General features: G+C 36.1%; 1 protein-coding gene across 3 annotated transcripts in view; it reads left to right on the forward strand.

The window, feature by feature from the left end:
- The first annotated feature begins 5,957 nt into the window (after window positions 1–5,957).
- The window catches only part of LOC107572223 (metallophosphoesterase MPPED2), a 29,820-nt gene continuing 20,494 nt past the window's right edge, over window positions 5,958–15,283 (forward strand). The window contains exons 1-4 of one of the 3 annotated variants that reach the window (XM_016258657.1): window positions 5,958–6,241; window positions 8,101–8,313; window positions 12,676–12,857; window positions 13,559–13,784. In XM_016258657.1, the coding sequence (XP_016114143.1) occupies window positions 8,186–8,313; window positions 12,676–12,857; window positions 13,559–13,784 (536 nt within the window). In that variant the 5' untranslated portion in view covers window positions 5,958–6,241; window positions 8,101–8,185. Of the gene's footprint in view, window positions 6,242–6,275; window positions 6,301–6,766; window positions 6,860–8,100; window positions 8,314–12,675; window positions 12,858–13,558; window positions 13,785–15,283 lie in introns of those variants that run through there. The other 2 variants (XM_016258668.1, XM_016258663.1) reach the window with 2 other exon arrangements.

Here is a 15,283-nt window from a genome sequence, read left to right on the forward strand (position 1 = left end):
TAATGGGTAAGTCCGCCCCTGTTCACATGCATATTTATTTGAGTGGTATTATTTTTAAATGGTAGTTTTCTATAAAACATCGGAGATGCAGAGCACATTAGTAAGGCCGCTGTGGGCAGAGTGGTAAGGAAAGTGTGCATCGCTCTCACACTCTTTCTTATCATTTTTGTGTTCACAAATCCATCAAAAAGGAGTTTCACATGACTGTAGGTCAGTGTTGTAAAAATCAGTTTAAACAAGGCTAATCTGATAAATGAAGTTCACTTGATAACATCTTGCACTGCAGTGACCTTTGGAAGTAAGTAACCCAATAATTAGAAGTTCCTTCAGGATTTCCAGTGTGGTTGGATGCATTGTTGACATGCATATATCCACCATCACACCTTCTGAAAATGAAGCTGATTACAGATGGAAGTTAGTTAATGAGATATAGCCTATGCCGTAACCACCACCACATCTGTTAAATAAACACAAATTATTCACAATTTATTTGGTCATCTTTATTTCCTACAAATACTAAATCAACAGTTATTCTTTTTCCTTTTGGATTTGAAAATTCTTTTGTGAGCCTCTGCCTTCTTGTTGTTGACTGAGTACAAGTCAGATGTAAATCTCATTACTCTAATTAAGAAATGTAACGGGTTGGATTAGAGAATATAATTATGTGAAAAATGCATTACATGTGGAAAAAGCTGCTGCGCATTGAAATAGACACTAAATGATATGTAATATGTCAAATGTTTGTAAAGTCATGTAGCCTACACCCATGTAAAAGACGCATTAACTGGGTTAGCTGGGTTACACAATCAATATCAAACTCTACAGCAGTCAATGACAGATATATATATTCTCATTTCATATTCATGCAACTTTCAGTGTGATTTATCCATAAATGTACTACTCTCTCATATATTACAAAATCCATAGAAGCCTTTTTTTTTATTTTTACCCCTTAAATTCCAAATACTCACAATTCATAGCACAAAAACAATCTGGATCAGCAGCTGTCTTATTGTGAAACGAATGTGTCACTGTCAGAAAAGAGGGTCCAAGGAAGTGTGGACCTGCGCTGCCCTTTACTAATTACCCCAGCCTCCCTTCAGTCAATTCATTTCATAAGGGGGACTCCTGGCAAGCTGCTGCAATTGTAAGGACTCTGCAGGGGACAGCAAATGCCCGGTGACTACTGCTGAGGACCCAAACCCACTGCATTATGTGGAATTAGTGTGTATTGATTCATCCTTTCTAGATTATAGATTTGGTCCCTTATTCATTACTTTCGAGGTCAGCTAGCGGTCATGTTTTAAAAAGGGTTCAGTTTTACTGTACTGTACTTTGAGTGTGGTTTTAATGCTAGAAATGTAGTGTTCTATGAATATTGACTTACTGAATATTAATACTTCATTAAAGTCACTATGCAGCCTATTTAATGTCCATAAAGTGAAAAAGAATATTCAACTTTTTTATCCATTAGGAATTAATCATATAATATTATAATATTGTGAAAGGTGTTCTCTAAATGACCAGTGACACTTTTAATATTTTTTTATTTTTTACTATAATGGACAAATAAAAAATGATTAAAAATTACATTAACATTATTTATTTTTTATATTAAATAAAAATCAAAATTTTCTAGATTATTTAATCATAGGTAAATTCAAATATTTATTTTTATTATTATTACTACGACTTTAGAGGTTAGCTAACAGTGATCTTTTAAATAACTAGTTTTACTGTACTGTACTTTATGTGCGGTTTGTGCTGCTTTAAATATAATGTTCTATGAATATTGATTTTAATGAACACTTCATTAAAGTAAATATGCAACTGACTTTATGTTTATAAAGTGATACATTTCTGAGTCATATTCAGTTTTTTATTTTATTTATTTATTTTTAATCCATCATGAATTAACTGGATTGTGGAAAGATGTTCTCTAAATTACCAGTGGCACATTTCTTTTTTTGTTTTTTTTCATTAATTAACATTTATTTTGATAATCAAGGACAAATAACATATATATATATATATATATATATATATATACGTAAATCTCTGATATACATATACAAGTGCAGGGCAACAATTAATCGTGATTAAAAGTGCAGGGCAACAATTAATCGTGATTAATCACATCCAAAGTAAAAGTTTTATATAATATATGTGTGTGTACTGTGTATATTTATTGTGTATATATAAAGACACACACATACAGTATATTTGTAAAACATATTTATATGAATTTATATTCATATAATTTAGATTATATATACATATATTTAATATATAAACATAACATATTTTTCATAAATATATACATGCATGTGTGTGTATTTATATATACATAATAAATATACACAGTACATGCATACAGTATATTATGTACACAAAAACTTTTATTTTGGATATAGATAGATAGATAGATAATTGTATATATATATATATTTATTTTATCATTATTATTTTATATTTTTCAAACATTTTTAAAGCTCTTTTGAAAAGACACACACATACAGTATATTTGTAAAACATATTTATATGAATTTATATTCATATAATTTAGATTATATATACATATATTTAATATATAAACATAACATATTTTTCATAAATATATACATGCATGTGTGTGTATTTATATATACATAATAAATATACACAGTACATGCATACAGTATATTATGTACACAAAAACTTTTATTTTGGATATAGATAGATAGATAGATAATTGTATATATATATATATTTATTTTATCATTATTATTTTATATTTTTCAAACATTTTTAAAGCTCTTTTGAACATAGAATCTGAGCAGCACAACATCACAATATACAGTATGTTGTATATGGTACATCTCCTGAGGGATAATCATCCTAACATGAGAGGATCTGATCTCAATCCATCCTTTGAGAACATTCATCACATATTTTATCACCCCAAAAAAGCTCAGGGATGAATATGCACAACAAAGGCACCTAATATTGCTATAGAACCAAGCAAAACATCCACCCACCAGCACGTCCACAATCCCACATACACCAATACAACTGGGCCCTGAATGGAAAATAGCAGTAATGATCTGACACTCGCTCTCCTGTGCAGAACAGACAAGAGAGCAGTGCTGGTGATGCCAGGCTCTGTCAGTATAGAGCTGGATGACAGAAGGCATGGAAGCCTGAACAGCCTGGTTGCCATGGAAGTGAAATTCTCTTTCAGCTTGCTTTCCCTGCCTCCCTCACCCTCTGTTCTTCAAAGAATGCCTCTTCTCTCTCTCTCACACACACACACACACACACACATGCATACACACAACCTCAGTCAGTAATGACAATGTGGCCATGCAAGAACAAAATCAGGGGTTCAGTGTGCACGTGCAAATGTGTAGGTTTGGTCTCTTTCACTTTCACTGCATTAATTAAATAATTCAACAATATTTAATTTATATATAGCACATTTTATACACAATAGTATTTCAAAGTGCTTTGCATCTGCGCTATAAAGAAAATAAGACATAAAAGTCAAGTTTAACATTTTTAAGAACATTTAAAAATTGTTTAAAAAATAAAAAGACAAAAGAAGTATAAATAAATGGGCATAAAGTGAAACTAAATAATGCAGTGCAATAATATGGGAGCTGGTTCCAGCTGTAGGTGGTATAAGAGGTGTATTATGTTTATATTCTTCAAGTATATCCGCAATGATTTATAAATGAGCAAACTTTAAAATCAATTTTAAATGTGACTGTAAGTCAAACGCTGAGGTGATTAGCTCAGTTTATTTGGTTCTGTATGAATCATTCTGTATGAGCTGCAGCTGTCTGGTGGTTTTTTGGGGGAAGGCCGGTAAGGAATCAGTTACAGTAGTCCATCTTGCTGCTAATGAAAAATGAGTTAAATGTTTTGTAATGTTGACACAGCCGCTGCCCTTATCAACCAGATGCAATGGCTGCTTTTATGAACTCTGTAAACTAATGCACATTTATTAGTAATAGCAAGTTTCAAGCAAGTTGCCCAGCAAGTTGCAAAAGTAAAAAAAAAAAGTTGATGTGTTAGATGGATAGACAGACAGACAGACAGACAGACAATGAATGAATGAATAAATAAATAAATACATAAATAAATACATACATACATACATACATGTTATTTGCTGAATTTGATGTTGCTGTTTTATTTATTACTATTTTCTTCAAAACTTTTTTCAGGTTTATACATTCTAATGAGTAGAAAAATATTTTTTAACATACATTTAACACACACACACACACACACACACAATATTTAATGTATATATATATATGAAAAAATTTCATACGTACTTACACACACACACACACACACACACACATATATATATATATATACATACATACATACACATCCAATAATTCTAATAATTAGAAAACCTAATTAAATTTTTTACATTATATTTTGATAATCTGTTGGCTTTAGAACAATTGTAATATAAAAGTCAATCATTTAATTTTGAAAAAAATAAAATAAAATAAATAAATAAAATTACTATGTTGATATATTGCTATATTTATCACATACAGCGGGTATAATAAATATTGAACACGTCACCATTTTTCTCAGTAAATATATTTCTAAAAGTGCTGTTGACATGATATTTTCACCAGATGTCGGTAACAATCCAAGTAATCCATACATACAAAGAAAAAAAAACAGATAAGTTCAGAAATTAAGTTCTGTGTAATAAAATTGAATGACCCAGGGAAAAAGTATTGAACACGCTAACTGAAATGTATTACTTTGTACAAAAGCCTTTGTTGGTAATGACCACTTCAAGACGCCTCCTGTATGGAGAAACTAGTCGCATGCATTGCTCAGGTGTGATTTTGGCCCATTCTTCCACACAAACAATCTTCAAATCTTGAAGGTTCTGTGGGCCTCTTCTATGAACTCTTGATCTTCAGTTATTTCCATAGATTTTCTATTGGATTCAAGTCAGGTGATTGGCTGGGTCATTCTAGCAGCTTTATTTTCTTTCTCTGAAACCAGTTGAGAGTTTCCTTGGCTGTGTGTTTGGGATCATTGTCTTGCTGAAATGTCCACCCTTGTTTCATCTTCATCGTCCTGGCAGATGGTGTGACACGTTGGTCATGAGACACCTTTTTATAGGCCATCAGTTGGGACTGAACCAGCTAATATGAATTTCCACCGACTAGGGGCAGGATTGCTTTCTAATTACTGATAGATTTCTGCTGGTGTCTTGGCTTTCCATCTCTTTTTGCACCTCCCTTTCTGCATGTGTTCAATACTTTTTCCCTGTGTCATTCCACTTTATTACACAGAACTTAATTTCTGAACTTGATTTGTTTTCTTTGTATGTATGGATTACTTGGGTTGTTACCGACATCTGGTGAAAATTTAACTTAATTTCTGACCTTGATTTGTTTTCTTTGTATGTATGGATTACTTGGGTTGTTACCGACATCTGGTGAAAATTTCATGTCAACAGCACCTTTAGAAATATATTGACTGAGAAAAATGGTGACGTGTTCAGTACTTATTTTACCCGCTGTAGTATAAATGAGTCTGTATGCATATATAAAATGTATAGCTGCCTAACTGGGGCACTATCTATCTATCTATCTATCTATCTATCTATCTATCTATCTATCTATCTATCTGTATGTGTGTCTGTCTGTCTATCTATCTATCTATCTCTCTCTCTATATATATACTGTATAGTCATATATATATATATATATATATAAGTTTTGAAAACCCCTGTTGTAGACCATAAAGACCAAACTGACACATGAACCAGCTGTTGCTTGTTGCTTACAAACCTAACTTAATGCCAGTTTATTTGCATTATAATATAGCATATGCAAAAAAGCTACCAAATTCATTGGCTGTCTGACCTATCGCGTGTGTTTCCGGTGAAAGGTGCCACCCAATGGCAGTCCGTCTTTTTCCCCCTGACTCGGCTGCTGTGCTCTCTGACCCCAGTGGCAGTACACGTTTATTGCACTCGGTTCTCTCGGGCTCCCCCTCTTCCCACGTCGAGGCTGTTCTCTCTCTCCTGTCTCCCTCCTTCCTCGTCTGTCGCATTTCAGTGAGAGCGCTAGTGGAGAGAGACCCCGGGGGTCGAAGGTTCTGCCCTGGCCACCGCGACCTCAACCTCTCACGGCTTCCGAAATATCCGATGACCGTCGTCTTTGACACATCAGCGGACAACCCCCCGAGCGGTTTTGGGCCAAAAGAGAAGGTACGCTCAAGTCGCTTTTGAAGAAGATAGCTGGGGGGGAAACAGCGAGGCACAAAGCGGTAATGGGTTAGAGGTGGCTGGTTGTCATGTTCGAGGGAAACCGTTTAGAACGTTGCCTCGGATACATTGGGACATTTTTACATCAGCGCAACGGATACATTTGAACATTTTCGCCGCAAGACGTTGTAACATTTTCGCGCCGTCAAGTTTCTTTCACGTTCGTAGCTCGGCGTCTGAATAAAGGAATTATGTAGAAAGCGGTCATATTTATTGGGTTTTATGTGCTCCTGCCTTGCTTTGTGCAGAAATTATGCGTTATCAACGGGTTATTTGTACTATTTGAATGAACGTTTTTGATTTAGCTGCCTCATAGTAAGCAGAACAGATTTCGCATTATCTGTACAATGAAATCTAGACTTTCCTCGTGCAGTCTGACGCCAGTTTAGAAGCTTGGCTTTTGTTGACAGATAATTATAGAGTCAGACGCTGCCAGCTCACCGCAAGCTGTTGGTCAGAAGTGTTATTAATGTGACCGGTCTGAAGTCGTCCAGCGAGGGTGCGAAAAGTTCCAAGTTTTTGGCAAAAGGTTGGCGCGGCGAACAAAATAAACGAATGCAGGTAACAATGAGGGAGAATTGTTCTTAAAACAATCTTGTGTATGTGTTTAATTTCCTGCAGAACGTATTAACACGACTTAAGATCGATAAATAGACATTCATTTTTTAAAACAATGAATTGAGCTTTTCTCTTTGTTGTCATAGGGATAAGGTACAATTATTTGGTCATTAATATAAAATATACTCTGACAGGGTGGTTAGGACCCCAATGCAAAAATATTAATTATCATAACTATTACTCCTTGTTACTTCTATGGACTAGTTATGTATTATATTTGGTTACAATGTAAAAAAAAAATGCTTTATTTTATGTTGTCTGCTATTCACCTCTTTGTTCTTCTGAGCATTTTTTTGCAACTTCTAAAGTTCTAGCATCTATGAAAGGGTTTATGCTCATAAAATTATGCTTTATTTTATGTTGTCTGCTATTCACCTCTTTGTTCTTCTGAGCATTTTTTTTGCAACTTCTAAAGTTCTAGCATCTATGAAAGGGTTTATGCTCATAAAATTAATACTGGAGTAAAACTTGCTTGCGTTGGTGTGAAAAGTACTTAATCCTGCTTGGTAAATTAAAAAACAAAAATTAAGCTTTACATATAAACTGAACTAATACTTTTCAAAGGGATATGGGGGGGTGGACAAACTATGTTTCAGTGTTTTTGCACTTGCTTACAAAGCTTTTGTGTTTTCTCACAAAAGTATTGCATTCCCTGAGAAATTCTACATTCAGATCCATGGAAATGAAATATATTTTCCTCCCAGCTGATATTATTTCAATCAGCAAAGTTTCTCAAGCCAACACAAAAATTGTGCGAAAGAATGCATACATTTTTGAAAAAATTCAGTTTTTTTGGGAACCCAACATTTTGTGAGCAAACGTAAAAGCATTGAAATATAATTTTTCTTCTCATAGTATACGTTTTTCATCACCATGTTCTTTTAGGTGCTCCATAAAAATGTACAGCTGAACTCGGACTTGAACTTTTTTTTAAAGTAATATTATTATTAGCAGATATTAGAGAATTTTTGCCAAAAGTGCATGGATGATCTTATGATCAGATTGCTGAATATATTGGTGATAATGTCTCAGTACTAGGGCTGTGCGATTTGGGGGAAAATATCAAATTGCGATTTTTTTTTTGGACAGAGATTGCGATTTGATTTGCGATTTTAAATTTGCAAAGACTGTATTTGGATTCGCATCATTAACGTTTTGCATCTTGGCATCTCTGTATGACTCAGATCCAAGCCTTGGGACTAAAGGATGCTTGCTTACCGGATCTGCACTGCACTGCTGTGACCTGCCCATGCCCCATCCAGAGGTGCCATGGCTCGCAGAATATCCTCCCAGGGGAAGGTCACCGTCTCCGTGGATGAGTACAGCTCCAACCCAACCCAGGCCTTTACCCACTACAACATCAACCAAAGCCGCTTCCAGCCCCCTCACGTCCACATGTGAGTGTCTGTGTACAGTGTTCCTGTAACTGAAACATTGATTTAATTGATTGATTGAGGACAGAACAGAATGCTGACAGAGAGGACATCTGGTGGCTTTTGTCTCATCTCACCCGACAGGTGATCTGGAGGCTCCTGCGGCTTCACTTCTGTTGTAATGAATTATATTGACCTTTTTAACTTGATATTGTAGCGATGTTTGCATATTAAGCATTTTAATGAGATTTTTTTGAAGGCATAACAGGGTTTAATAATGTGTTCATGTCTGAGATAATGGCACTATGTAAATCTAGTCCAGTTTTAAACTGGCTATTTATTATCTCTTTGTTGTTTTTTAACATTCAGTCTTTTAGCCTGATAGCAAAAACATTTTAGGTCATATACACATAGTAGTTTGGAATAATTCAGATTTTTAAAATATAATTTTTATATATTTTTTGTTATGCTCACCAAGGCTGCATTTATTTAATCAAAAATATAATAAATATAGTGAAATAGTATTACAGTTTAAAATATCTGTTTTTGATTGCTATATGTTTTAAAACGTAATTTATTCCTGTGATGACAAAGCTGAATTTTCAGCAGCCATTACTCCAGTCCTCAGTGATGATCCATCATAAATCGTTCTAATATGCTTAATAATTGTAATTATTCCAAACTTTTGACAAGTAATGTGTGTGTGTGTGTGTGTGTGTGTGTGTGTGTGTGTGTGTGTGTGTGTGTGTGTGTGTGTGTGTGTGTATATATATACATATCAATACACCTACATCTTTTTCAGCAATAAAGCATTTGTACCCACATTTCTTTATTGAAATAGAGATGTTAGGGCTAAAACAGTGTAAGACGCGCCTCATGTTCTTGTACTTATTAACCAGAGGGAGGTCAAAGGTTAGTTGAGTTGATTAGCTCTTTAACAATAGCTCTTTGCCCCCGGGGTCAGAGCTCACCTCTAAAGAAACCTGACTATTGACTGATGCTGATGATGGTATAATGAGGCTTGGTGCAGATACTAAAGAATGGACCAACCTGATTAGCTGAGCCTTTGCTGCTTTAATGGTACCATGCAATTAAGGCACATCAGCACAATCAAAAGGGATCAACCAGGATGCATGTGCCATTGAATTGCTTTTAGCTTAAGTGTGGAAGAAACCGCTATTTGTCATTAAATTGTGTTATGCAACTCAATGCAATGTACTTTGGGTAACAAATCTACAGTGCAAAGTGATTTATCAGTTTTATCAGCGCAATATATGGCAATAATCCTGGAAAAACAGTTAGACTATGACATGATTCAAATAGGAACCTCAGAAAGGGGTTGTTTCTCCTTCCGCTTTCAATTGTTCAATTTTGTTGAAAACCTGTATGAAGTAGGGATGCTCCGATCGATCGTGGGCTGCTCTTAAATGAACATTTATTTATAAAACAAAATAACTTCTTTGGCCATATTAGCCTACTCGATAGCATTAACACATGCTTTACTCTTTTCAAACTTTATCTGGAATGTAACCGTTTCTGTCACTGCAACTTCCCGATCAGGCGAACAAACACACACGAAATCGTCTGCCTCATGTAAACAATGTAGTTAATATTTGCATCATTTATGATTTATTTTATCCACCCGCAAATAATCAGAATGTATTTTTTATTACCTGAACCGCAGATTATCCGCAGCACCCATGGATATAGGAAAAGGAAAATATGTTTGCTGCGTAAATCAGATGGATTTACTGAAAATGCAAATTAATTCTCTGCCAGCAGGAGGTTCTTTAAAGCAGGAGAAACAGAGGTTTCCCCGGTAACGGCTGTACACAAAGCAGCGCTGAGGTCACAAACGCTGCTTTATCAGGCATATAACATGCAAGATGAAATGAAAATGACATCGAAAATTTTCTAAAGCTAGTCTTCCTTCAGATATACAGTGATATAAAAACACCAGCGCCTCGCGTTTGATATTTAAACGTGCAGTACATGCTCATGTTTATTCAACGAAGCCTTTTGGGAAATCCGTTAGTTGGCGAGCGCCACAAATAAATAAATGTATGGGAAACACGTCCCACAGCACAACCACCTGAGCCCTACTTCAGTCTACTCATCACCGTAACTTTAACTGCGTTTGTAGCCGGCGCCATAGCCAGACTGATAAACAAACACAGACCGGAAGTTAACTTCGGGCCAGGCGCGTGTGCCAGATGAAACCGTCTATATAAAGCTTGAAGCATCAGAATCGGCATCGGTATCGGCCGATCACCATGACAAGAAATCGGTACTCAGTACTCTAAATCCTGATCGGAGCATCCCTAGTATGAAGATATTTATTATCCATACAATGAAAGTCAATGGAGTGCAAAGCTGTTTTGTACCCCCTTGACTTTCATTGTATAGACAAAAGCAGTTCTTCAAAATATCTTTTTTTTTTTCTTTAAAAGGAATAGGTTACTAAAAAATGAAAAATTGCTGAAAATCAACCCTCAGGACATCCAAGATGTAGACGAGTTTGTTTCTTCATCAGAACAGTATTGGAGAAATTTTGCTTTACATCACCTGCTCACCAATGGATACTCTGCAGTGAATGGGTGCCGTCAGAACGAGAGTCTAAACAGCTAAAAACATACAACTAAGGTAAATACGAACAGATAAAAACTAGGGCTGTCAATCGATGAAATTTTTTTATCTGATTAATCACATCCTTTTTCTGTGATTAATCGCGATTAATCACACACTTCATGAAATTAAGCATAGACCATTTATCTTGTTTCAAATGTTTATTTTGTCATAATTTGCTATATCCAGCAAAGTAAACCAAAAGATTGAAGGGGGATTCTCAAAAATCTATATTTTCTGCAAGCTTTTTTCAAGATAAATGTAGATGTCTTTCCAAAAAAGGACACTTAGAAACTCCAAAAGGACACCAAAGAACCAAATGATATAAGGAGCCCATATAAGCACATATGAAAGATTTATTATATATTTATAGTATGTGTACAGTGCAACAGCAAAGAGCTTTTTTAGATTTTAGAGAAGCCAAATTGCGATACTGAACAGGACCACATGGAGATGCCCAAAAAAAACCCTAAACCAACCGCCTGCTGACTGCATATATCTACTACAGTACACTGATCCATTCCGTATAACTAAACACAGCAACATAAACATGACAAATCAAAACATTATCGTGAATGTGTGTGGAAACAACGTGAATGTACGGAAATGTCTGTCCCTGGCATAAATAGAATGTGCGATCAGTGCTTCAAGAGCACTCATACACGCATTATTATAACGGACTCGCGCGTGCTTACTGTACTCCTGTACGCCACCGCAATCGTCTTTACCTTGATTGCAGACTTCATCCATCAAAACTTTACTAGCGAGAGTGGTTATCAATAGGGATGTAACGATTCACTACACTAACGAACCCTAGTTATCAAGTCGAGAAACCGTAGTTTGTGTCTCATCTGGCCATACAGCGGTGGGATGTGTTGACAATCTGTTCAGAACTTTCCCGGAGTTTAGCAGCTTAAAATGATTTTATCGCAAGCAGAGTAGCAAAATTGGGTTAAAGGGTTCGAATATAAATTGTGCTTCAGTAATTTTATGTTAATTGCATTAAATTATTAATTTTAACGCGTTAAGGATTGTAAAATTAATTGCATGCTTTAAAGATGACAGCCCTAATAAAAACATCACAATAATCCACAAGTAATCCACATGACTCCAGTCCAACAATTAACATCTTGTGAAGTGAAAAGCTGTGCTTGTAATAAACCCATAGTTAAGATGTTTTTCATTTCAAACAAGTCCTCTACCTATAATATCGGTTTCTCCAGTGAAATAGTTGTCTTACCTGAATCAGGAAAGAAATATGCACAGATCAAGCAAAAAAAGTCCAAAACAATTATAAACAAATATGTCTGTGGATTTTGATGTAAGAGGTCAATAGCGGATGGACCTTTTTACTGGAGGAAGTGATATGGATTATGGATTTTGGACACAAGTGATGGATTTGTTTCTTAGACAGATTTTCATCTGATAAAACATTAATTGTTTAACTGAAGTCATGTTGTGGATTATTGTGGTGTTTTTATCAGCTGTTTGGACTCTCATTCTGACGGCACCCATTCACTGCAGATGATCCATTGGTGACTCGGTGAGCAAATTATGTAATGATACTTTTCTCAAAATCTGTTCCGATGAAGAAACAAACTCATCTACATCTTGGATGGCTTGAGGGTGAATACATTTTAGGTACATTTTCTTTTTTGGGGTAAACTATTCCTTTAACCTTTCCCTAATTCACTAATAATCTTTACATATAAAGAAATAAATATTCCCTCAGAAACAAACATGCTCCTTTTTTTTCCACAGGGTAGAGCCACTTCCCTACGATGCACCGAAGTCTGTGGATCATACACGTTTCGTCTGCGTCTCAGACACACACTCAAGGACAGATGGAATCCAGATGCCTTTCGGCGATGTGTTGCTTCACACGGGTGACTTCACTGAACTCGGCCTACCGTCTGAAGTGAAGAAGTTTAATGACTGGTTAGGTAAGTGTGCAAAACCAGTCCTGTTACCTTTGCTTACAAGCACTTCCCCTGCTGTCACAACATTAACTTTTTTTTTTTAAAGAGCCTGTGATCTTTTAGGTTTTGCATCAACTGCGAACATGTTTTCCAGTTCCAAATCTGGTGGCCTATTTTAAGATTGATGCATATCAGTGTTGTATATTTTGTAATTTCAATGCAAAACACGACATTATTATTGTTAGCTAATTTTTACTGAATTTAATAAGCTGCAATGCGCACAGCATTTCTAGCGAGTAGGAAGGCCTTTGTTATTGCTGGGGGTGAAGAAGGTCAAAATGGAAATGAAAAATGCCCAGCTGTTGGCTTTAATAGGTGCCCTTCAGTCTGGTCTCATTGGCCTCGGCAGCAATTCACTTTGATGAAATCAAGGTTCTTTAAGGTTTGAGAGCTCAAAAATATTGTTTATCCAGTGAAATCAAAGTCACGCTTCTGCCTACAATTGGCAGCCACAGTGAGCTGTAAATTGTCTCTGGTCTGTCAAAGCTATTAGAAATTTCTATATTTCATTTTAATTCAGATGCTAGGTCACTAAAGAATGTGGTCTAAATGTCACTTCTCAACATCTGAATAGTCATATGGCTGTAGAGCGCATGATACTGTGAAATATTGTTTTATGTTTGCTTCCAAAATCTGTCATTCTCATTATCTGTCTCCTCTTACAGGCAGTCTTCCCTATGAGTACAAAGTTGTCATCGCTGGAAATCATGAACTTACCTTCGATAAAGATTTTATGTCGGAACTCGTAAAGCAGGATTACTACCGTTTCCCCTCAGTGTCCAAGCTGAGGACTGAGGACTTTGATGACGTTCAGTCCCTCCTTACAAACTGTGTGTACGTACAGGACTCTGAGGTCACCATTAAAGGATTCAGGATATACGGGACTCCGTGGTAAGCATTTCTAAATAATTGCTGTCATCACATTGTTTGTTACTTCCTGTTTGCTACATCTGTCATGCAGAATATTAAGTGAGTTATTAAACATTTGAATCAGATATCCTCAGCAAAGGCATAACCAGGATTAGTTTATATAAAGTGAATTATGAAAACCATGCTCTGGATTACCCACTTTTCAAAATCCAGTCAATTCCAGATGGATAAAATCTTAAAATCTTGTCCTACATGCTTTTTCTAGTTTAATATTTTGTTTCACTTTCAAGCATATGAATGCAAGTAAAATGTTTCTCTTTCAAGCATATGTTTCAGTGTCTCACTATGGGATACACCCCTTCCGCATATTCCTCAGAAGCCCAATTCCATTACGCCAGTCCCAATTGGCTGGCAGACATGACATTATATCAGGGAGTGGCTCCCTCCCCTCGGTATAAAAGGAGAGACGCAACGTCATTACGACGTTCAAAAACCTCTTCTCGCTATACACCAGAAGCCTACCCAACTCAGATATCAGGTAGTCTCCACTAGGCATGGGCCGATTATCGGTTTCAAGGTATACCGCGATTTGAAAATTTCACAGTTTCAAAAACGCTATTATTTTCCGTTACACCGTTCCTGCGGTATGCGCTGTTTTACCATGTCTCCTCAAAGACTGAAAGTGTAGGAATCCCTCAGGTTGAGTGCAGTGTAGAGAGTAACACGCCCCCTCCTCCTCTTGTTGGTGCGAGCGAGCGGTCAGTCACATGTGTTTATGACGGCTGAAGGAGCTTCCTCTGGAACTTACGCGATCGGCAACCGGCCGTTTGTTTTATTGCAGCCGATCTCTGTTCAGGACTTGCACAAACTGCGTTGCAATGCATATTTTCCAAATGTCATTTATATGAAAATATGAAGTGTCTGTAAACACCTGTTAACACAGGCCAGAGACGCTGAAGACGGACACACAGAGAAAAATACTGTAGCAGGCAGATCACTCACTATTCATGATGCACGAACTATTGGAAGAGGACTTGCACAAACTGCATTGCAATGCATATTTTCCAAATGTCATTTATATGAAAATATGAAGTGTCTGTAAACACCTGTTAACACAGGCCAGAGACGCTGAAGACGGACGCACAGAGAAAAATACTGTAGCAGGCAGATCACTCACTATTCATGATGCACGAACTATTGGAAGAAAATCCTAAGTGTTGATTTGGGGGTTTATATGAATGTGTTTCTTCAGAAACGTTTAGATGGTATTTTCTTTTCATCTCGTATAATTCACATTAAAGCAGTGTTTCAGTGCAGCTCTGCTTTGTTTACTGCGATAACCAAGGTAACGCTGTATCAGCACCTCCTGCTGTCAGAGAGTGAATCTGCGTCCCATTCAGAGCTTCTGCTGTTTGTTTCGTTCAGGCATGTAGTACAATTTCACAAAGCTAGTCAGAACATTCTGTTTTTGCTTCAAATTGGGTTATTATTAAATCAAATTATGTATATGAAATTATATA

The sequence above is a fragment of the Sinocyclocheilus grahami genome, unplaced genomic scaffold, assembly GCF_001515645.1.
Source record: "Sinocyclocheilus grahami isolate Dianchi unplaced genomic scaffold, SAMN03320097.WGS_v1.1 scaffold30.1, whole genome shotgun sequence".
Taxonomy (NCBI): Eukaryota; Metazoa; Chordata; class Actinopteri; order Cypriniformes; family Cyprinidae; genus Sinocyclocheilus; species Sinocyclocheilus grahami.